The sequence below is a fragment of the Phocoena sinus genome, chromosome 14 (genome assembly GCF_008692025.1).
Source record: "Phocoena sinus isolate mPhoSin1 chromosome 14, mPhoSin1.pri, whole genome shotgun sequence".
Taxonomy (NCBI): Eukaryota; Metazoa; Chordata; class Mammalia; order Artiodactyla; family Phocoenidae; genus Phocoena; species Phocoena sinus.
Window position 1 is genome coordinate 65,755,216 of NC_045776.1, and position 23,664 is coordinate 65,778,879.

At 41.4% G+C, this 23,664-nt stretch overlaps 1 protein-coding gene across 9 annotated transcripts in view; it reads left to right on the top strand.

Annotated features, from left to right (window-relative positions):
* Nucleotides 1-23,664, top strand: part of EIF4ENIF1 (eukaryotic translation initiation factor 4E nuclear import factor 1) — a 43,138-nt gene that overhangs the window by 12,843 nt on the left and 6,631 nt on the right. For 4 of the 9 annotated variants that reach the window (XM_032603122.1, XM_032603120.1, XM_032603118.1 and 1 more), the window contains exons 3-14: nucleotides 800-873; nucleotides 3,128-3,255; nucleotides 6,367-6,653; nucleotides 6,909-7,107; nucleotides 10,858-11,033; nucleotides 16,334-16,469; nucleotides 16,677-16,856; nucleotides 17,494-17,726; nucleotides 20,825-20,896; nucleotides 21,336-21,519; nucleotides 22,455-22,534; nucleotides 22,870-23,012. In XM_032603122.1, coding sequence (XP_032459013.1) covers nucleotides 800-873; nucleotides 3,128-3,255; nucleotides 6,367-6,653; nucleotides 6,909-7,107; nucleotides 10,858-11,033; nucleotides 16,334-16,469; nucleotides 16,677-16,856; nucleotides 17,494-17,726; nucleotides 20,825-20,896; nucleotides 21,336-21,519; nucleotides 22,455-22,534; nucleotides 22,870-23,012 — 1,892 coding nt within the window. Of the gene's footprint in view, nucleotides 1-799; nucleotides 874-3,127; nucleotides 3,256-6,366; nucleotides 6,654-6,908; nucleotides 7,108-10,857; nucleotides 11,034-16,333; nucleotides 16,470-16,676; nucleotides 16,857-17,493; nucleotides 17,727-20,824; nucleotides 20,897-21,335; nucleotides 21,532-22,454; nucleotides 22,535-22,869; nucleotides 23,013-23,664 lie in introns of all 9 variants that reach the window. The other 5 variants (XM_032603125.1, XM_032603127.1, XM_032603124.1 and 2 more) reach the window with 2 other exon arrangements.

Here is a 23,664-nt window from a genome sequence, read left to right on the forward strand (position 1 = left end):
AGATTAGAGACCAAAGAGACATGACAACCAATATCTGGTTCTAGACTGGATCCTGTGTTAGATTCTAATAAAAGGTAATATAAAGGACATTATTGGGTCATTTGACAAAATTGGAATCCAGAGGGATAAAGTGTTATTGATAACTGGTTGTATAAAACTGACAGCGCTTCTCAACCAGGTTCTGCAGAAGTGAGCCCTTATGCCCTAAGGCATCCATTGTATGTAATAGATTCTCTTCTCTCCTGTGCATCTAAAGTGATACTGGCCAAGTATAATCCTTGGGAGAATGGAAAAATAGTCACTCAAATTATTTTCTATAGGGCTTAATTCTCTCATGGAGCCACAAAAAAAGGCTGTGAAAGAATATGCTCATTTTTAGGAAACAGGCACTGAAGTATTTAGGGGTAAACGACCATGTACATTAAAAAAAAAATCTATCCGTTTGTAAGTTGGCATCTAATGCATTTAAGACCAGTCAGAATAGCTGAAGGCTTTATGTAAGCCTAAAGCTACCATGCCTTGATCAGCGTTCAGTGTTGTGGGGTGTATTATTGGACAGAAGTATATGAGAGAGTGTGTTTTAGCAATAAACTGATCACTTACGTTATTTGCCAATTCTACTTGAGCTTCTGCTGAGAACCTTGAGCTGACTCTGGTTCTTTCTGGAATAAGTCAGGGTGTAAATAAATAAGAACTGTATGAACTGCTTAAGGTAGACAGTTACTGATAAGAAAAATAAGTTGAAAATATGTGGCCCAAGAAATATTGTTCAAAATCACCATATGATTTCTCTTTCTAGGAGGAGCTCTTGGATATTAAAGAACGCCCTCATTCCAAACAAAGGCCTTCGTGCCTCTCTGAGAAATATGACAGGTATCTGTGGGGGTCAACTTCTTGTTACACCAAACTTAATAAATGGAGTTGTATTGCTTTGCTGGAATTACGAGTGGGGAGATTTCAGGGGTAATGACATTGGGCTTCCACACAAATAAATTGCACGTAAGCTATGAACATGACTAAATAGCATCTCACTGCACTCTCTTCATCGGCTTTGTTATTAATTAGCTGAAATTCAGAGATTTAAGCTGCAAGGAACTCTAAGGACAACTAAACCAATTCTCTTTCAACTAACTGGTGATGAAACTAAAACTAGAAAATGACACATTGGTCAAAGGCACCTTGTCAAAAAGCAGAATTAAGACTTGAACACAGGAGTCCTGACCAGAGTCTTTCCTCTCTACCAGTGGTTTTTTGCACTGTGCTTTGAGGGTCCTTCCAGGGCCTGCCTGGGGCAGGACGATTAGGAGGACTCTGGGCCTTCTATCAGTCCCCCACCCCTCACCCCCAAACAAGAGAGCCATTCAGATTTTTGGGGGTGGTTTGTTTTGATTTGTTTTCGCCGCACTGTACAGCATGCGGCATCTTAGTCCCCTGACCGTGGATGGAACCTGAGCCCCCTACAGTGGAAGCACAGAGTCTTAACCACTGGACTGCCAGGGAAGTCCCCACATTAGCCCTTTTGCATCTTGGGCTCCTTCATAAGGTAGAAAGCTTTGGTTTGAGAAGGCTATAGCTAAAAATGGTCTGAAAGTCTCTTAGAATAACCCTACATTGCACTTCTTATGGTTATCTTAAGACGTTAAGGTCACTTTTTTTTTTTTTTTTTCCCGGTACGCGGGCCTCTCACTGTCGTGGCCTCTCCCGTCGCGGAGCATAGGCTCTGGACGTGCAGGCCCAGCGGCCATGGCTCACAGGCCCAGCCGCTCCGCGGCATGTGGGATCTTCCCGGACCAGGGCATGAACCCGTGTCCCCTGCATCGGCAGGCGGACTCTCAACCACTGCGCCACCAGGGAAGCCCTAAGGTCACTTCTTAAATATCAAGGTAGATGGTTCATATTGGCCCACATTTTAAAATATATATATAGTGTTTAATTTTTTGATAGACTAGCACATGCTTTTTTTTCTTTCTTTTTTTGTGGTACGCGGGCCTCTCACTGCCGTGGCCCCCCCCCGCCGTGGAGCACAGACTCTGTGCTCGCAGGCCCAGCGGCCATGGCCCATGGGCCCAGCTGCTCCGCGGCATGTAGGATCCTCCCGGACCAGGGCAGGAACCCGCATCCCCTGCATCGGCAGGTGGACCCCCAGCCACCACGCCACCAGGGAAGCCCGCACATGCTTTTTTTAATTTTGTACATGGACAGTTCAGAAGGTTGCTAAATCTGGACTCCTAACCACTTTCCCCTGGTGAGGGTGATACTTGAATAATGGCTATTCTAATTGGTTATGAGTTTTGCTAAGTCTCAGATTAGCTGGGGGTTTTCTTTGTTTTTGTTTCGTTTTTTCTTCATTAAAGCTGTAAAGGTTTTTTATGCCTCAAATTGAATTTTCTTGTTACAGCTGTTTCTTCTTGGCGTAAAATAGTTATCATGGGCACATATTCCCTTTGATTCTGAAGTGGAGACATTGTGCCTAATAATAATAATGAAAATAAGAGAGATGGAGGAAAGAGTTTCTCATCCTAGCAGAGCTAGAGTTAGGTACCAGATCGTTGAGCTCCAAAGCTTCTCCTCTGCACACTGCACCACCTGCCACCCCATCATTAGCGTGGGAGTAATGAAGTCAAACCCAGACTACACACTTTAGGCTCTTAAATAGCTGTCTGTCCTACTTGTGGGAAAAACTGAGACTGTACATAGAAATTCTGGAAAATATACACTAAGCCTTCCAGGAGCTGCTTCCAATAAGAGGATTAAGGGGCTTTTTCCTCCCTTTACTAATCTTCAGTAAACTGAGTAATCAATATTTATGGAGCATTTCTTTGTATAGGACAGGCATAGATACTATAATCCATATGCACCCCAAGGTTTGTGGTCTGGATGTTTCATTTATGCACAGACCACTGCTTTTCAAGTGACTATTGCTATTATGTGAACAACAAAAATGTATTGCTGAATTTATTAGTTGTTTTTATTTTCATCTTAAAAGAGAGAACCATTCTGATGGCAACCATGAAGTGTTTTATATTGGAAAGGGGTTTCCATAACCTGTTACCTGAAGTAGTAGAAATTAGACTACATGTGTTATTCATGGTGCAAGTTCTAACTGTTGGTGTCCTTTGACTTGCAGTGATGGTGTCTGGGATCCTGAGAAGTGGCATGCCTCCCTCTACCCAGCTTCAGGACGGAGTTCACCAATGGAAAGTCTGAAGAAAGAGTTAGATACAGATCGGCCTTCCCTGGTGCGCAGGATAGTAGGTGAGCACAGTCTCTGAGAAGTGGGGGCAGCAGTTTTGGAGACAGTGCTCTTTGCTGCTGGCTTCATTCTTAGCTGTGAGAGTTTTATGCATTGGGAGAAAGTATCATTATCAGGAAACTGACCTAACAGTTCATTTTTTTTTTTTTAATTTTATTTTTTTAAACAGTTCATTTCTGATTAGCAGAGTAAAATCATAGCCTTCCTATGTAGCAGTGGTGAGTAGACTGTATTAGGCTATGTGCTTTTGAATTAGAAGTACCAGGTCTTTCATTGAAGTGGATAACTGAGTTAGATGTGGGGACCCTAAAGCTGCGCTGGAGAGCTGGTTATGCCCAGTCTCAGGTGAGACTTTTCCTCAGGTAGGTAGTTCTGAGATCAGATCGTTGGGCTCCAAAGCTTCTCCTCTGCACACTGCACCACCTGCCACCCCATCATTAGCATGGGAGTAACGAAATCAAACCCAGACTACACACTTTAGGCTCTTAAATAGCTGTCTGTCCTACTTGTGGGAAAAACAGACTGTACATAGAAATTCTGGAAAATATAGGTAGTCTCAGGTGAGACTTTTCCTCAGGTAGGTAGTTCTGGCAATTCTTAATTCACAATGGAGTATGATTTGAATACCGGGTTTCGATGTGGTTTGCGACTGGAGTAAAGTTTGATCTTCCATACCTTTCCCCCTTTAAACTAGAAAAGTGAAATGGATAGCTGGCAGTATAAAAGCTAGTCAAGGAACTAGTTGCAAGAGGGAACTCTCTGAGATGAGAGGAACACGCATCATAAAACCAACTTGGAACTGAACAAAGAAGATGGGGTGATGACTGTAGCTTGAGCTGTAAGACCCTTCTACACAGATGAAAACTTAGAAGCAACCTAAATGTCCAGCAGTAGAAATGAAGTTGAGTAAACTTTGGTATATCCATATATAGGAGTGTTCAGCTGTAAAAACATGTTGGAGACATGTTCACCAAGTTATACAAAACTGTCTATTTTGTGTCTTATTTTTGGAAGAAAACAGACAGTGCATGGAAAGTCTGGAAAAGTGCATACCAAAACATTTTAGGAAATGTTTCTAGTGAGAGGATTAAAGGAGGTTTTCCTCACTTGGACTTATCTTTAGTTTTCTGATTTTCCTAGGAAGAATCTTTGTGTGTGGTGACATGTTTTTCTTACATCTTTATTGAGGTAAAATTGGCATTCAATAGACTGGTACATAAATGGCACGTAAAGTGTACCATTTGATGTTTTGACATGTGAATACAATGTGAAACCATTACCACAATCAAAGTAATAAGCATTTCTATCACAGCTAAAAGTTCCCTAGCACCCCATGTGTCCCTTCTTACACTCCACCCCCACCCCACAGGCAAGCACTGGTCGGCTTTCTGTCACTATAGATTAGTTTACATTTCCTAAAATTTAATATAAATGGAATTATACAGTACGTGTTCTTTGGGTAGCTTCTTCCACTCAAAATAGTTGTTTTAAGATTCATTCATGTTTGGGGGTATATAAAAGTTCGTTCCTTTTTATTGCCTAGTAGTATTCCATTGTGTGAATTTGCCATAGTTTATCGATTTATCTGTTGATAGACATTTGGGTTGTTTCACGTTTCTGACTGTTAACCAAAACTACTCTGATCATTCATGTGCAAGTCTCTCTATAGACATGCTTTCTTTTCTCGGCTGAATATCTAAGAGTCGGATGGCTGGGTTCTATAGTAGATGTATCTTTAATGTTTTGAGAAACTGCCAAGCTGTTTTGCAAAGTGGTTGTACCATTTTACATTTCCACCAGCAGTGTGTGAAAGTTCTACTTGCTTCACATCCTCATCAGCACTTGGAACGGTCAGTCTTTTTTATTTTAGCCAGTCTAATAGGCATGTATCACATTACTGTTTGATTTACATTTCCCTAATGATTAATGTTGAGTATCTCTTCATATACTTATTTGCCATCCATATATCATCTTTGGTGAGGTGGCTCTTCAAACCAGTTGTCCTTTTTAGTTTTTAAGAGTTGTTATATGTATCGGATACAGGTCCTTTATGAGATATATTCGTTTCTTTTTTTGGCCACGCCTTGTGGCTTGCAGGATCTTAGTTCCCCAACCAGGGTTCAAACCGGCGCCCTCGGCAGTGAGAGCTCAGAGCCCTAACCACGGGAATTCCCTCAGATATATTCTTTGAAATATGTTCTCCCAATCTGTGGCTTGTTTTTGTATTCTCTGAACAGTAACTTACAAAATGCAAAAGTTTTAGATTTTGATCAAATCCAGTTTATCTTTTTTTTTTTTTTTTTTTTTGCGGTACGCGGGCCTCTCACTGTTGTGGCCTCTCCCGTTGCGGAGCACAGCCTCCGGACGCGCAGGCTCAGCGGCCATGGCTCACGGGCCCACCAGGGAAGCCCCAGTTTATCATTTTTTAAGATAGATTGTGCTCTTGGTGTCATGCCTAAGAAAACTGTGCTAACCCAATGTCATAGGTTTCCTCCATATTTTCTTCTAGAAGTTTTATAGCTTTAGGGGTTACATTTAGATCTATGATCCATTTTGAGTTAATTTTTGTATATGGTGGTAGGTATGAATTTAAGTCTTTTCTTTTTGCATGTGGATATTCAGCTGTTCAATACTTTCAATACTTTAACTTTTTAAGTGGTTACTGTTTCAAATACTGACACCTACTGTAGTTTATTAATTGACAAAACATTTGCTAATAATTACATAGATAAGAATTTAGTCAAGGGACTTACCTGGCGGTCCAGTGATTAACACTCCATATTTCCACTGGAGGGGGTGCGGGTTCGATCCCTGGTCAGGGAACTAAGATCCTGCATGCTGCACTGCGCAGCAAATTTAGAAAAAAAGTGGGGGGGATTTAGTCAAAACAAAGGGATTATGGAGATTAATCATGGAAAATTATTGACTATAAAGTATATTTATTCCTCCAAAGAGATGAAGGTTTGCTCATCTTTGTTAAATATGTGAGCTCTCTAGCTTTAGTGGTGACTCTTTTCCAGTACCCCCATGGCCACCAGTCATGGACAGGCCACCTAGAGAGAAAGAATGCCCTTGCTGGTTTGCTTAACTTTCTTTTTCCGGCATCTTTCCAGATCCTCGAGAGCGTGTGAAAGAAGATGACTTAGATGTTGTTCTCAGCCCACAGAGACGAAGCTTTGGAGGGGGCTGCCACGTGACAGCTGCTATTAGCTCCCGGCGCTCAGGAAGCCCATTGGAGAAAGACAGCGATGGGCTCCGCCTGCTTGGTGGACGAAGGATTGGCAGTGGGAGGATAATCTCTGCTCGGACCTTTGAGAAGGATCACCGTCTTAGTGATAAGGACCTGCGAGACTTGAGAGACAGAGACCGAGAGAGGGACTACAAGGACAAGCGTTTCAGGGTTTGTCTTCTAGATCCTCTGGCACCTCGTGTGTTCACTTCATTTATACCGGGTTACCCTGAAATGCTGGGTGAACATAGCCTGTTGTTAAGCCAGAGAGAGGAACAGAGAGCTGGGAGTTGGGGAGGGGCTTCAGGTCTATAGCATAGCATCTTATTGTACTACTGAGCGTTATTTAATTCATCAGTCCTTGATTGAGGTAGAAATGCCGTGACTAGAATCCTGTTTTTTATTTTGCATTATGTACTTTTCCAGAGGGAGTTTGTGGATAGTAAGCGTGTCTTTGAGCGTAGAAGAAATGATTCCTACACAGAAGAAGAACCAGAATGGTTCTCAGCTGGACCCACAAGTCAGTCTGAAACCATTGAGCTGACTGGCTTTGATGATAAGATACTGGAAGAAGACCATAAGGGGAGAAAAAGAACAAGGCGACGGACAGCCTCTGTGAAGGAAGGTCAGCAGAAACTTTCAGAGGAAAGCTCACTGTTCTGAAATGAGATGTGCTTATAATTGGCTTAATTGTACACTTAGGAATAGGCACCAGTGTTAAAAGTGGCAAGTTTTTAATGTTGAAGCCTGATTTTGAAACTTCTTCCTGAGTGTGAGTTCAGTGTGTGTAGATTGTACTGTCTCCTCAATTTGTCCTGCCTGCAGTGCTAAACAGAAAAGTCTCCCATTACCCAGTAAGAGCACTGTGTACACCAAAGGGTTCCCCAGAGGTAAGAGCATGTGATAGAAATAATGAGGGGTCTCATTTATTGAGCACGTATGTACTGGACACGTGGTAAGCGTTTTGTCGATATAATCCTACTTCTGACAACCCTGTGAAGCAGATACTATTGCGCCCATCTGACAGATGAGCAAATGGAGATGCAGGCAGCTTATGTGACTTGTCTGTGGACACTGAAGAAGTGAGTAGGGAAGTTTGGAGTTGAACAAGATGCTGTGCTTCAGAGCCCACCTCCTTCACCATGGTGTTAGGCATTCATAGTGTTGTCACTTGGCTTCTCCCAAACTCACTTTTCTCGGGTATCTTCCTTGCTAAACTGAAGAAGCCAGAGCTAATGTGCAAGGGGTACCTGGTGAAGGGTGGGGGCCCACTAGTCGTGTTCAGAGCAGTGACCAAGCTGGTGGTCTTGGGAGGAAGCAGGGAAGAGGCAGCTGGGTAACCTGGGAGACTTCGCTGTTAAATTGCCTTTGAGAGATGCCTTTGTCTCACCCTCAGACTAAAGCAGCACCAGCAAGTGTGGTCTTTTCACCTCATGGTAAAGATCAGGCTTCTGATGAGAAAAAGCCCATCTTTTTCTTAACTGAGATGAAATCTGAATTTCAACCATTCTCGTATCAATGTGGGAGGAGCCAAAAGTAGCAAAATACCAAAAAGTAGCAATATATATCAGTGTCACCTCCTCACCTTACAGATGCAAAGAGACAGGACTGGAAAGAGGTGACAACCAAGACCCTGTCCCGTGGGTTTAATGGCAGTGCCTCAAGTATCAATAGAATCTAGGGGTCTGGGCTCTCTCACCCCATTGGTTAATTGCCCTAGCTACTGTGTTTAAGATAAACGGGTACTCTAGTTGCATCTTGGCTGCAAGAACGAAAGGACTGGGAGGGATGATGAGCGCCTTTGAGTCCATTTATGTCTGTGTTCCAGCTTTCCATTGAACTTGGTATGTAGAGTTCTCTGCAGGCATGTAATAGTGCTGGGAGTATAGCCATGGACAAGACAAATGTGTTCCTTGCCTGCATGATTTTAATACAGGTGTGTGTTGAGCACCTACTCTACAGGGCCCAGTGCTAGGTATGGTACAGATGGTGATGAATGAAACAATCTGAATATGTATTTCACTTATAAACAAAAAACAATTATGTAGAAGGAGGAAATGGTTAAAACCCTCCACTGACAGAAAATTTTAATTTGTATTCTCTCTAATGAAAAGTATATGTTCATTCTGGACTTCCTGGCAGTCCAGTGGTTAAGACTCCACGGGGCATGGGTTCGATCACTAGTCGGGGAACTAAGATCCTGCATGCCGTGCAGTGCAGCCAAAAAAAGAAGAAAGAAAGAAAAGAAAAGTATATGTTCATTCTGAAATGTGATAATAACACTTGCCCTTAGTTATCTTTCCTGGGTCCCTGGCTTTTGAGACTATCATAATAAATGGCCAGTTGTGTTTGTCTGCTAATGCATGTTCCTACCCACTCTCAGTTGTCAGGCCCAGTTTGCTCTCAAGCTGGCATAAAATTACACATGGGGCACTTCTGCTTGCATCTCTGTTAAGAGATGTTCTCATCTCAACACAAAATAAAATAGGAGAAATACTAAAGTTTTTTTGTAAGAGTATGAACTAAGTACAGACTCTCTTCTGGCTGTCATCCTAAAGTAGGTAGACAGGTTCTGGTGGGTTAAATGAGTCAGAGAGAAGCACTGCTCTAGTGGAAAAGGACACAAACTTGGCATTGATTAGGCTATTAAGTTGTTTACCTTTTCTAGAGCTTGGTTTCTTTGTCTGTAAAGTGAGGAAAATACCTCCACCAAAGTAGTCGTTTTAGTTAAATGTCAGTCTTTAAGGAACATCGTTTACCTCTGCTGGTTGGCAGTAAGTGTGTGCTGACCCACTGGAGAGGCTGCCCGTTGCCTTGTCCATGGCTCACAAACGTCCGTCTCGCCAGTTGCCTTAGGCCCTCAGAAGGCCCAGGGTTCTGAGGCGGCTGGCACCTCTGTGGAGGGGCAGTGCTGCCTTACACACACAGCACAGCATGGAAGAGCACTGCTGGCCCACCTAGTGTTGAAGTTTCTGCCACCTGCTAGTATTGAGACCTTGGGTGAGCAAGCCACTTAACCTTTCAGTTGTTGTCCCCTGCCTTGCTGTCTAGCTTTTTGAAGTGTTACTGGAATGAAAGCAGATGATAGCATTTAGCCTCTCTTGGTCTAGAATATCCTGGATGAATAATGAGACTACAGTCCTGTTGGGGCCTTTTGAGAAGGGATGGGTCCAGGCTTTGGCACTTTTTTTTTTCCTAGGAGGACTTCATGCCTGCTGTGATCTTGAAACTATAGGCAGCTTTTACATTGGTGCTTTTGCAGGGAGGAGCTTTAGGAGTTCTGTTCTTCAAATTAAAAAGTTGATTTTCCAGTATCTCAGTGCACTTATTTTAAAAGGAAAAAGTCTGTTTTTATCTGAAGGATTTTGCCTTTTGCCCATCCTCTGGCTAAAACTAAGATGTTAGCTTCCGTCAATGGAAACTTGGTAGCTTCTCTTAGACCTTATCTTCCCATGCTAACAACCAGACATAACTCAGTTTTAAATGAACCAGGCACTGCAGAGTAAGACAAAGCTGATGAGAGCAGCTTTCCTGCCTCAGAAAGCTCAGTCTCACCAGACTGTTGCTATAATATAGTGTGATAAGTACTCTGAGAGATAACACAAACATTATAGAGAAGGCGGTGATTAATTTTTTGGTAGGGTAAAAATGGGTAGGCAGTGCAGACTTTGTAGTGGAGGTGACATTTGAGCTTTGCCTTGAAGGATGAACTACAGTCAGTAGGCAGATGAAACTTGCCCTTGGACTAGGTTTCACATAAATACCGTAGGTTGCTGAGCCCTGACTTAACGTGGTGATGCAGATGCATGGGTGAAAGCAGAGCCAAATTTTCATTCCACTTTTAAGCAGTAAGAGAGGCTCAAAAATTGTCCTTTAAGGGCTTCCCTGGTAGCGCAGTGGTTGAGAGTCCGCCTGCCGATGCAGGGGACGCGGGTTCGTGCCCCGGTCTGGGAGGATCCCACATGCCGCTGAACGGCTGGGCCCGTGAGCCATGGCCGCTGAGCCTGCGCATCCGGAGCCTGTGCTCCGCGACGGGAGAGGCCACAACAGTGAGAGGCCCGCATACCGTAAAAAAAAAAAAAAAAGTCCTTTAAAAAAAAAATTAGAAAAAAATCCACTACATTATAGAAAACTTGAAGAATGGGCAGAGGAGGGATCATAATCCTTCCTAAATCATGTTGGTGTTCTGACTTTTTTCCTCCTCTAGCTCCCATAGGAAGGGAACTGTTTTACTGTTGCAAGTGCTGCACTGGCACAAGAAGTCTGCTTTTAAAGTCATCTGTGGCTCTTCTGCATGTGTGGTGATGCTGAGGCCACAAAATACGTCTGGAGCGGTTGACATGATCAGACTGTCTTTGTCCGGTTTTGCTTTCAGGCATGGTCGAGTGCAATGGAGGAGTGGCCGAAGAGGATGAGGTGGAGGTCATCCTTGAACAGGAGCCTGCTGCTGATCAGGAAGTGCCGAGGGATGCCGTCTTGCCCGAGCAGTCCCCAGGAGAATTTGACTTTAATGAGTTCTTTAACCTTGATAAGGTGCCATGCTTGGCTTCGGTGAGTGTAGCAGCATGCTTATAAACATGGATGGAGCAACTGTAGGGTTACATTTGACCTGAGTCTTTAAGATACCTCTTTTTTTTTTTTTTTAGGATACCTCTTTTTAAAGTTTGTTTTGCTAGACGATTGGGAGTTTTTTGGCTTTTATTCTTTTTTTTTTTTTTTTTTTTTTTTTTTTTGCGGTACGCGGGCCTCTCACTGCTGTGGCCTCTCCCGTTGCGGAGCACAGGCTCTGGACGCGCAGGCTCAGCGGCCATGGCTCACGGGCCCAGCCACTCCGCGGCATGTGGGATCTTCCCAGACCGGGGCACAAACCCGTGTCCCCTGCATCGGCAGGCGGACTCTGAACCACTGCGCCACCAGGGAAGCCCTTGGCTTTTATTCTTAAATATTATTTGAATTTTTGTTGGCTTCGTTTTGAGAGGCTAAGTGGAAATGACTAAGTGAGAATTCTATACCAGTTAACTTTTTCCAGGTTGTTAGCATTGGATTAAGAATTCTTCAGATGTTTAAGAACATTGTCTGCTTTTATTTTTAAGTTGTTAAGTGTTTGTTATAGAGCCTTATTGTGGAGGTGGATTTTTATTACTGATGATCAGTATCATACTGATGTGCATTCCTTGGGTAAGGCTGGTTAGGTGGTACCTGTGTGATGTGATGGTTCCGAAAACCTTTCATGAAAAGGAATGTGGGATACTATCACTGTTGCTGTTAAACTGTTGAGGTCTAATCTTTCTCGACTTTTAAAGTAGAAACAGTAAGACATCCCAAATCTTCACTTGGTACCTGCCCTTGCTCCTGTCCCCTTTGGCCATTTAGGGATTAGTAATGCCTCATCAGATTTTTGGAGAAAAGGTAAAACTGTGGCCTGTGCCCCCAGAATTGAGATTTTTCTTTGGTTGCTGAAAGAGTGCATAGGACTGATGAAATAGAATTTTAAAAACCATTTGACCAAAAGCATCTGTACGTCCCAGATGTTCTTTACAGGACATGAAATACAGCAAGTAAGTTTGACCAGTCCTTTAGAACTAGTGGTTCTAACTTAACTTACTCTACTCCTTAACTGTAACTGCTTCTTGTTTGATCATAGCATGAGTGGACAAAGCTGGGCATGACAGAGAGGCATGCCTTTGTCATTTGCCTGCCCCCAAAAGCCTAAAAGATGGCCACCTGGAATAGGTGAGCAGACACTGCATAGCACTGATAGGTACAGGGCCACAGGTGAGTTCTAGGGCAGTACTTCTCAAATTCTCTATGGTGAAGGCCAGGTTTTATTTCCAATCCATTGAGGACCAGTACCTTAGTATAAAGTACAAATATCACAGCAATGCCCAGTTGCTATAAAAGTTGCTAAGCATTTACTCCGACTCTCAGCCTACCTCATTGTGGACCAGCTTGGCCCAAGACCACACTTTTCTATAGCGCTGTTCAGGAATATGTGGAGGGCGGCTGCAGATCAACCGGCAGCTGCGTGGTTTTGCTCCTTAAGTTCTAGCACAGTTTTAACTGTAAGTCCTCTAGCCAGATACGTCACTTACAGTGAGCTGGCCAGTAGTCCTTTGGCTCACTATGAGCGGAAGGGTTGCATCCAGATATGAGTTTAATTTACTTGATGTAAAACTGAGTGATCCTCTCAAATTCTTAGCTTTTGAGGGGACAGTAATTTTTTATTTTTATACCAGCTGTGTTTAGTGACATTTTTTTTTTTTGCATTCTCCTAGAAGACAGATGGAAATCTTATTGTAAAAAGTTTTCACAGCAAAAGGTCAAAATTTAGAGGCCTGTACTTGGCTCCAAATGTGAGTCCCTGTGAAACCTACCTGTGTAAATAGGCAGAGGAAGAATTCAGAACTAAACTTTTAATAATAGGTAACATGCATACAGTGCTGATTGTTTTAGGCTTTGTATCCAGTAAGTCATTTAATCCCCACAAAACTCTTGTAAGTTAGGTTACTACTGTTTCTGTTTTACAGGTGAGGAAGGCAGGCACAGAGAGGTTTAAATAACTTGCCTAAAGTCACATAGCTAGTTAGTAGTGGAAACTGAATTCTAATTTTTGTAGTTTCAGTTAACAGTCTTTACTCCTAATTCCCCCCAACTATACTGCCTATAAAGCATAAAAGGGAGGAATAGGAACTCAGCACCATCTTATCCTTTGGCCCTCACCCTCAACCAAAACTTGGTTAATTCTGAGAAGGTACCTGGCTAGGAAATCTCTCCATGCTTTTCATGGAGGTACTGCTCATTAAGGTGTATATTCTATAATAGATTCACTTAAAAGCAAAGCTGGGATCAGTAAAAAGAGATGCTCTGGTTGTGCTGTATAACCAGCTGGACTCTATTATAATGCTCAGAAAATGACCAGTCAATTGGGAAAAATAAGAAGGGCTATATAAGATTTGAATATCAACTGACAAATGATATAAACTGTTTGAGGTATAGTACCTGGCACTTAGTAGGCCCCACAGATGTTGGGTATTAATTGGCATAAACAGAATTACACCTATATTTTTAAGCTATATTTACTGGCATTGCAATACATTAGAAGTTGACAGCCACGAAAATCTGTACAAAATGAAAATTTAGATCACATGTGCAAATAATTTCAGTTATGTAATTAAAAATAAGCTGATTTTAGATATGCAGCTCTTACTACAGTACCTGATACATAACAGGTACATAGAAGTATTTTGTTTTTGTTTTTGTTTTTTTTGCGGTACGCAGGCCTCTCACCGCCGCGGCCTCTCCCATTGCGGAGCACAGGCTCAGCCGCTCCCTGCCATGTGGGATCCTCCCGAACCAGGGCACGAACCCACATCCCGTGCATTGGCAGGTGGACTCCCAACCACTGCGCCACCAGGGAAGCCCCATAGAAGTATTTTGAATGAAGAAAAACGAAATCAAAACAAATCCTAAACTATGTAGAGTGATGAACAGGAGCATGACATAGAAAAACCTTGGTGAAATCAAAAGTGTGCTAAGGTGAAAGTGTGTAGCCTTAAATGCATTCATTACAAATCCAAAGAAAAATCAAACTAGAGTGAAACAAATACAAAAATATGGAAATTTCCATAAAAGTGGAAAGTAATGAAAGAAAAGCATTGATTAGTAAAACTTAGTAATTGTCAAGGAGCAAAAATATTTCACAATATCTGTATCAGAATAATATGAATCCTAGGATATGACTAGTCTAAATGACCCTTAACAGACCAAACTAACAGTCATATAGATTACCTTAAAAATGCTATTAAAAATGTAGTCTAGAAAGAGCAGCTGAAACATACCAGACTGCAGTTCACAGTCTCCTCTTCTTGACTAGCTTAGGCTGTGGGATGTAGCAGCAGTCAGCTGAGTACCAATGTGCATAAGGGGAGGGAGGGACTGGTATTAGAGTATCCCTGCTGGCTCTATGGTAAAAAATGACTGACTAGATAAACTCTTAAGATTCTTTTTGGGTTCAAAATGCTCTAGCTTCTTGAAATTGGCATTTATAGTAAGTGGTGTGTAAAAGCGACTGTCTCTACTTATATTTTAGCTATAATAAAACTTAGCTTCTCTAACAAAGCTGGTCACTGATCAAAATATGGAAATGACTTTCTTAACACTTACTGTCAAATCTTTAGAAAATGTCCAGATACCTTATATTCACTTCCTTTACTTTTTCATGTTCCTCCTGTGTATCTCCTGGCTTTTTTCCTATACAGTATGATCAGAGGAAATAAAAACAAAGTGCAAAGCTATTTTTACTATTTTTAAAATTTCAAACTCTTTTCAAAATTAAAATATTTTAAAAAGCTGTAGCTTTTACTTTTAAAAATTCCTGTTTATCACCAAGGTGGTTGGGTTTTGGGTACAATTCCCAATTTTTCACAGTGAAACATCACTATAATGCTTCTCCTATAATTTAATGATTGCAAATTAGTGGACTTGAAAGTCAGCATTTGCTGGCACAGCCTGTTTGTTTACAATCATTTTGTATTCATGTCTGCAGGGTTTGCCAGTACTTGTCAAAGCCAAATCCAATAAAAAAATTGGTCTTTGCCCTAAAAAAAAGAAAAAAGAAAAAGTCAGCATTATTTAAGGTATGAGAGTCTACAAGTGGAATGTGATTGAAACTGTTGAATAATACCTAAGAAAATAGAAGTACCACAAGTAATCAATGTCTCGGTCTTGTGTTCAAGAGAATTATTTGTGGCTTAGATTGGGTATGTGTTATGAGAAAATTCTTCCAGATAAGAATAAAAGAATAAATCTAACCTTCCACTGCTGAACTTTGACTAGAAACTGGGGGTTTTAGACTTCAGATAAAACAAAGTCCCTAACTCTGTCATCTGTGTACCAGTCTTGAGAAAAACCTGTTTTCTGTTTATGCCTTATTGTCAAGGATGTGCCTCATTTGGGGATTGATATTTGCTTTATCTTGTCTTTTCTAAATATTGATAAGAGAACTGCATAAAGGTCATTTTGGATATTTAATTAGATTTATAATAGGGTACAACTGAAAATTTCATTTTCAATGCTTAAATTTAGTTTTTAAGAAGGATTGGTAATAGAAATTGCTGTTATGAAACAGCGTTGAAGAAATTACTTCTGATCATAGTGCATCATTTAATTGCTCTTATTATTAAACCAAAAACTATGGAGGTCAGATTTAAAAGAAAACGAACACCTGAAAACTTTCCATTAAGTTCAAACAGACATTAGAGATCAATTAAAAGTTCATCTTTCACATTCTGACTTGGACTTTGACTAGGAAATATGACTTGGAAATATGATCTTTATGAGCTCTACTTTTTAGCTTTTGGGTTCTGAAATTGTCAGCATTGGATTTCATGATGTTCATTGCAACCTTGAGGTTGCTGAAGTCTGAAGCAACGGTTTTCTTTCATCAGCTCTCCATACCTGATGCTTAGTTGAAGGTCACTCATCAGCTTGGCAATGGAATGCTTTACTCTGGTGCTGCTTCTGATTTCAAAACTATACCCTCTTAGAACATTGATGGATTTTCTAATGAGGCAAAGATAGGAAACCAGAACACTTTCTATAGCACAGATATTTTGCTTTATATGCTTAGAGAATACATGGTTGGTTATGCCCAAGTTTGGGTTACTCAGAAATGATCCAGGAGGGGAAGAAAAGTTAAAGATGATCAGAATCCTAAGTTCTGAGGGTGTTTGCCTTCAGGTCAGCAGCATCAAAGGAAGTTTCAAAGTAAGTGACCCTTTCTTAAAATTTGAACCTTCTTGTCCTTTTCACCTAGAAACTATTATCTTAGCTTCTTTTATCTTTCCCTTTAGATGATAGAAGATGTTTTGGGAGAAGGGTCAGTCTCTGCCAGTCGATTTAGTAGGTGGTTCTCTAACCCGAGCCGATCAGGAAGCCGATCCAGCAGTCTTGGGTCAACACCACATGAAGAGCTGGAGAGACTTGCAGGTAAAATTGCTTCAGGTTCTGGTCTTGGATGTAGACTTGAGCTTTCCCTGATATGGTTCATTTTGTCTTCATTAGTCAGGGGTCCATTAAAGGGTTTCTGGATACTGAAAAAACCCTTCAATTGGTGTCCTTTTAATACTGTTGAAGATATGTTTCTGTGCTTTATTGGGACCAATTAATTATGAATATATTTACTTGCAATACTAGGTCTGGAACAAGCCATCCTCTCTCCTGGACAGAACTCGGGGAATTATTTTGCTCCTATACCATTAGAAGACCATGCTGAAAATAAAGTGGATATTCTAGAAATGCTACAGAAAGCCAAAGTGGATTTAAAACCTCTCCTTTCCAGCCTTTCTGCAAATAAAGAAAAGCTTAAAGAGAGCTGTAAGTTTTTATTAGAGTCTGCTTTAGATATTTGAAACATTTGGATGCTCTGTCTTAATGGCAGAATTGGTTCTAACAGACTGCTATCTCATCAAAAGTCAGATAATGGTGGGTTTTGTTTAATGTTCTTCAAAAACACTTTTTATCAAACAGTACCACCTCTTTGAGAATCTGGTAGTCACTGGGTCACAAGCTCCATGGTAAGAACTTTTCTTCTAAGTCCTCCTTACCTGGAGCCTGAGTATAACACTCCCGTGAATGTTGTAGTCCTCCCGAGCATAACTTGGCAGCTCCTCACACCTCTGCCCCAGTCTGCCACGTTCTTGCTTAGGTTATTAAGCCCTCAACATACAACCTTCGTGATACAATAACCATAGTGCAGGTAGCACTCTTTCTCATGTTGGGCCATCTGGGATTCCTGTCCCTGGTAATAAGTCTCCAAAAGACTCATTATAAGAAGTCCTCCTGCAGGATCTCAGTGCCTTCAGTTTGTCTATTTTTGGTGTCAGCCTTTTCTGACCACCTCACTTCAACTGTGAAATAAATTATTTTCACCTTAACCATCATGGTATACAAAGAGAATTCCTACCACATATTCCTTTGCTTCGCTTAACCTGGACTTTTTTCAACCTTTCAGCACATTCAGGGGTTGTGCTTTCAGTGGAAGAGGTAGAAGCAGGGCTCAAGGGCTTGAAGGTGGACCAGCAGGTGAAGAATTCAACTCCCTTTATGGCAGAGCATTTAGAGGAGACCCTGAGTACTGTGACCAGCAATCGACAGCTCAGAAAAGATGGAGATATGACTGCATTCAACAAGCTAGTGAGCACCATGAAGGCAAGTGGGACTTTGCCTTCTCAGCCCAAAGTCAGCGTAAGTATTTGGCAGAAACCCCAACCTTTTCTCCTTTTTCCTCTTTCTGTTCCACTTCCCACCCAATAAATGGCTTTTAAAAAAGGTATTCCGAGTAAGTTGGAAATTCTTTAGTAGTCAGTTGGTCCTTGCTACTTTTGTGTGTTTTTTAATTATTGCTATACTGTTTGTTACTTGAAAAAGCAGGCTTGTGGTTAATCTGTAGTTACTGTGCATGACAGTACAGCGATTGAAAGATTCAGACATAACTTGCTTATCTTAACTCACTGCTGAAAAAAAAAGGTGTGAACATACCTTTTGGAATGAGCTCCAGAGAAGGTTTTCTGTTTATTCAGCTACTTAAGTTAAAGTAACTTACCATATTTTTAGAGTAAAATCTTTTCACAACTTCTAATTACTCCCAGATACCTGAGATTACTTGCTTTCTTGATTGGGCAGTTGACAGGTATACATATCATTTGTAAAGTATCTAAGATGAATTTTTCAGGACAGTTGCATTCTGTTAATTTACTAATAAAAAAAAGCTGTGACTCCAAACTTATAAAACACCTTTAGACATGAAGTTGGGTTACAAGGTGACTGCATGTCAGTAAATGCAGGTGTGTGGGTTACAAGGTGACTGCATGTCAGTAAATGCAGGTGTGTAGCACATACTGGTCTTTGTCATAACACATTTAGAGGGCGTCTCTCAGCCATGGTCTATGTGTTACTGTTGCTAACCCTTGATGATACAGAGTGAAAGGGAAATGGTAAATCTGAATAATAAATAAAAACATAGACATACTCTAGTTGCTATGTTATAGCAAATTTACCAAACTGAGTTTTGCCTCTTGTTTTTCCTGACACCTTCTTGTCTGAGAGCTATAGGTTAACCATGGGAGAAGTAGCTGTTTCGTTGTGCCTTGTACCAGTGGAGGGCAGCTGACTTTTGATGTTTCTTTTCTGACCAGCTGTTAGTGCTAGATCCTAACAGACGCCATTGTTCCTGGCCTACCTACCTGACTCTCTGCCTCTGAAAGGAGGCATCTCAGATAGGTATAAGATAGACTTATTTCTGTGTATCTGACCACACCATGCCAGTAATAGGGGAATGTTCCTTGTAAGCTGCTTTAGATAATTTCCATGCAAAGAATTACTAGATATAAATGCTTTCAAATGAGGACCAGATTACAGGACTGCAAACTATCCTGTTCTGCTTTCTTGTTATTAGGTTGGCCAAAAAGTCCATTTGGGGTTTTCTGTGATTTAACGGAAAAACCCAAACAAACTTTTTGGTCAACCCAGTACCTTTATGTCATGGTGATTACGTGCTGACTACAGTGGTAGGGGTCAAATCTTGTAAATAGCCACTTTTAGTGTAAGTAAAGAAATGGGAGCAGGGGAATTCAACAGTTTACCTGATGCTTTTGAACATCTTCTTTCAGATATGATTCTAGGGTTTGATATTAACACAGTTGACCCGGAGTTGTGAGGATAACTGGTATGATGATGTTGGGGTTTCAGTGCTCTGAAATATATCTGGCTTCAGCTGAGGGAATGAGCCTCAAACACACGCATAAAGGAATGGATGATATAATTTAAGGTGCTAGGCAAAGAGTAACACAAACTCAACCTAGAAAAGAAAGCAACAAGAAAATAATGTAATAAGTGCACCGGGCATTATCCCAAAATATTACTTGATTTGCATATTGTTGTTTAAGTCATGGAGTTCTTCCAAGCTTTTAGTTACTGTGACTGTGTTATGTATACTATTTCTGATCTGCCTCTGTTTTGGTTCAATCATATTGTTTATCCCCAAAATAGGACATGTTGGTTCAGTCTAAACTCTGTTTCAAATTAAATTGTAGACACTATCCTCCAAATATGGTAAGCCATGTAGTATAAAGTTGCCTATTTGTTTTTTTAAATAAATTTATTTATTTTATTTATTTACTTTTGGCTGTGTTGGGTCTTCGTTGCTGGGCGCGGGCTTTCTCTAGTTGCGGCAAGCAGGGGCTACTTTCCATTGCGGTGCACGGGCTTCTCATTGCGGTGGCTTCTCTTGTTGTGGAGCACAGGCTTTAGGCGCACAGGCTTCAGTAGTTGTGGCGCGCAGGCTCAGTAGTTGTGACGCACAGGCCTGCTCCACGGCATGTGGGATCTTCCCAGAGCAGGGCTCGAACCTGTGTCCCCTGCCTTGGCAGGCGGATTCTTAACCTCTGCGCCACCAAGGAAGCCCGCCTATTTGTTTCTGCTAAACGGAATTAAATGACTCTTGAGGAGATCTTATTAAAATCATTTACAGTCAGTTCCAATTCCAAAACCAGCAATGAAACACTTGGATATCTTTGGACTATTTGTCACTCCCGAGGACATTGCTGTGGACCTTGGCAGTTCCAGCTTGTGGAAGGGAAACTGAAAGAGAAAGCACTTCAGGCAGAGCTAAATGGACACAAGGATGTCCTGAAGCACCAGAGGTAATACAAGTTCGATGCAAAATATAACTGCTGCTGCATTAAAAGAGCTAAAAGTGGAGGATATGAATTTTGCCCTGTATATGAGACCCATTTGGAGTAGCTTGTTAAAAAATAATAGTTTAAATTTCCTGAAATATGAAACTCTGAAATATAACAATTTTGGCCAAACTCACATGTTGTTACTAGGTTTTTCGTACCATCTATGGTCTATAAATCTTGTTAAAGACAATGGGTAGCAAAGGTTGCCTCAAATTAAAATCTATAGATTATCAAAATTTCCTACTTGTGGCTTCTCAGTAAATAAGTGTTCCCCTGTTTCACCATTTTCTTTTCCCCTTCTTTTGGTCACAGTGTTAGAAATAGTAAAATGGACTTAGGGTTACCACAGAAAAGACCTTGTCTGAGGGTCTCTGAGTGGACTTTGCATGTACATGTGAAAATTCTTTCTGCTCCGAGATCTTTGGGACCTGTGTGATGAGAGAGTGGAACAAGTTGATCTGACTTTTCTGTGATATGGACATCATTCTGCTGTTAAGTGCCAACTCCCTGGGGAGTTTTTATGTTTTCTTGTGGTGGTCCCCAATTAATCAATAAGTTTAGTATGTAAGAAGGTTAAAACCAGTTTTCCTTTGATTTTTTTAGCGAACGCTTGAAAGCCATTTGATGTCCCCTGCTGAGATTCCAAGCCAGCCTGTCCCTAAGAACATCTTGCAGGTACTTCACAATCTTATACCGAGGCCTTGGAGTCCTGAACAGTAGTCCTCCGAACTGGTTTTGTGTAGTGGTCCACCTTTGGGCCTTAGAGAATGATCCATGTTGCCCGGCAACGAAGGATACGATGTTGCTGCCTGACATAGTTCTGTGTCGCTTGTTAATCTCAATGTGGGGTGGGTAGGTGGCTAAAAAAGATGATGAAGTAAGCGCTTGGTTTCCAGTTTGCAGGTTTGCAATTTCTATGGAAATTTAAAGTATCTAACTTATATTTGTAGCACTAACTTAAAGGAAATGTTGGTAGCTGAACATTCAGAGAAATTTGTTGAACGTATATGTGCCAAGTCCTTTAGTGCAACAGGAGGGAGATTCATCATTGGCAACCTCTGACTAGGAGGAAGAACTAGGTTTGTTCACAAGGATTTGACTTTTCTGCCTTTAGGAACTTCTGGGTCCACCTGTTCAGAGACCTGCTTCTTCCAATCTTCTGAGTGGCCTTATGGGGAGCTTGGAGCCTACAACATCTTTACTGGGCCAAAGAGCACCCTCTCCTCCCTTGTCACAGGTGTTTCAGACGAGAGCAGCCTCAGCAGACTATCTTCGTCCCAGAATACCATCACCAATTGGTAAATGCTTTTGTGCGTAGATGCCTATCTGTTATCATTTCCCCTCCCCTTCCCCTAGGTTATACCTCTCCCTTAAAACTGGCAAAGTCTTTTTCATGGGTATCCTTGAAGAGTTTAAAAAGAAATGTGTTAATTTGTTATGATTTTTTCAGGGGGTGGTAAGGACACAGATGTGGAAGACAGTGTATTATCCAGCTGCCCTTCTAGATAAATAGGTTCATGTTGAAGTTTTGTACTTTTTCTCTTGAGGGTGATCTAAATTGGATCCAGCTTTTTAGTCATCTTCCTTATTTTGGGAATTCAATCTAGAAAAGTTAATTTGGCTCCGTAGGTTTTTCCTTAATAGAGAAGTCAGAGTAGTGGCTCTCCACCAACCTGGTGAAGTTGTACACGACCAACTGGGAGGTCTTGTGGCTAATTCAGAACATGAATGGAAGAAGCACTTCCAGAAAGCTGTCTTAGCAAAGTGTTGTACACAATCTCAGTGTTCCTGCACCTGCGACCACTTTAGGCTGCTGGCTACTCTGGCCCCTGCCAGTCATACCTTGAGAGGAAGTTTTTGTAATCTTTCCACAATTAGGGAGATATAATGGAAAGAGTATGAACCTCAGAGCACTGGCCTCTGCTTTGGTATCAGCTGATGTGGTTGCAATGGGCCAAATCACTGGCTAGAAAAGCTATTCTCTCCCAGATAGAGGTCTCGGCTCTGAAAGAAACAAAACTGACAGCTTAGCTGGGAAGATAGATACCAGCAGTTTGAGTCATTAAGTGCTCTGATTGAGGTCCACAGAAGAAGAGAGACATCATCAGCCCAGGAAATCAGTACTTCCTGAAAGAGATGGTGTTCAGCGAGGAGCAGCACGCATTGGTGATAATGCCTCTTGGAGGGACAGGTGCTATCTTGACACGCACTGAATCTTTAACCTTCCCAACAGGTTTCACACCAGGACCACAGCAGCTTCTCGGAGATCCATTCCAAGGCATGCGCAAGCCCATGAGCCCTGTCACAGCCCAGGTCTGGCTGAGCTCTTTCTCAAACTTAATCTGTTGCTTGCTTTTTACCCTTACTGTTGCTTGTGGGATAGAGAATTAAATTGCTGCAATGCTTGGAAGTGGTTTTGAATTATAACTCAAGCTCAGTGAAGGCTAGAAAATTGGTGAAATTATGTCATACTTAAATAGCTAAAATTCTGTTCAGTGGATGGCAGCATAGTTTAGTCAGGTTTGCAGTATCTAATTTCTCTCAGCTGCTGCTTAAACATACCTTTCCCAAAAGAGCAAAGAGAGACCTTTTAGAAAGTGCACTGACTGTCATTCTTCTGCTGACCCCCCTCTGCCACTTCTGTTCAGCAGATGAGCCAGCTAGAATTGCAACAGGCAGCTTTGGAGGGACTGGCCCTGCCACATGACCTTGCAGTGCAGGCAGCAAACTTCTACCAGCCTGGTTTTGGCAAACCACAGGTGGACAGAACCAGAGATGGATTCAGAAACAGGTAAATTATTAATCCTACCCTTGTGGAGATTTGCAAATTAGTTATCCATAGTATAACTTCTGTTTTACACACTGATATATTATACAGTATATGGTGACAGTTCCATCTCCTGAATGTTCAGTAGAGGAAATCGTATGATTGAATTCTAGTGCAGGGGCATAGGCTTTTCATCCTATATAATTTTTTTTATATTTTTCATTTAGCGGATTCGTTTTTACAGATGTAGCTAGCATAGCTACTTATTTGCAGTTATGCTTATGAAATGATGAAAAGTAAAACTACACCTAGCTTCCTCCCCCTCAGATTCCTTGTTGAGTATCAAACTGTGCCTTGATTCAGGTTTGTTGGTCAGAACTGTTAACAAATGATTACTGACTTCACTCTCCTCCCATTCTCTCCACTAGTTTCAACAAGTAGTGAAATGAAATGAACCATAAGTTGGGGAGGAAAGGGTAGCAATATTGTTCTTTTTTATTGTAAAATAAAATAAGCAGAAAACTGCATGAAGCAAATGCATGGCTTATTGTAAGGTAAACTCTTGTTAGCTACCCAGAAGCCCTCCTTGTGCCTTATCCCGATAATACCCCTTTTCTCCAGAAGTGACCATTGTCCAGTCTTTAAAAGTAATCACCACCTTCATATTTTTAGTTTT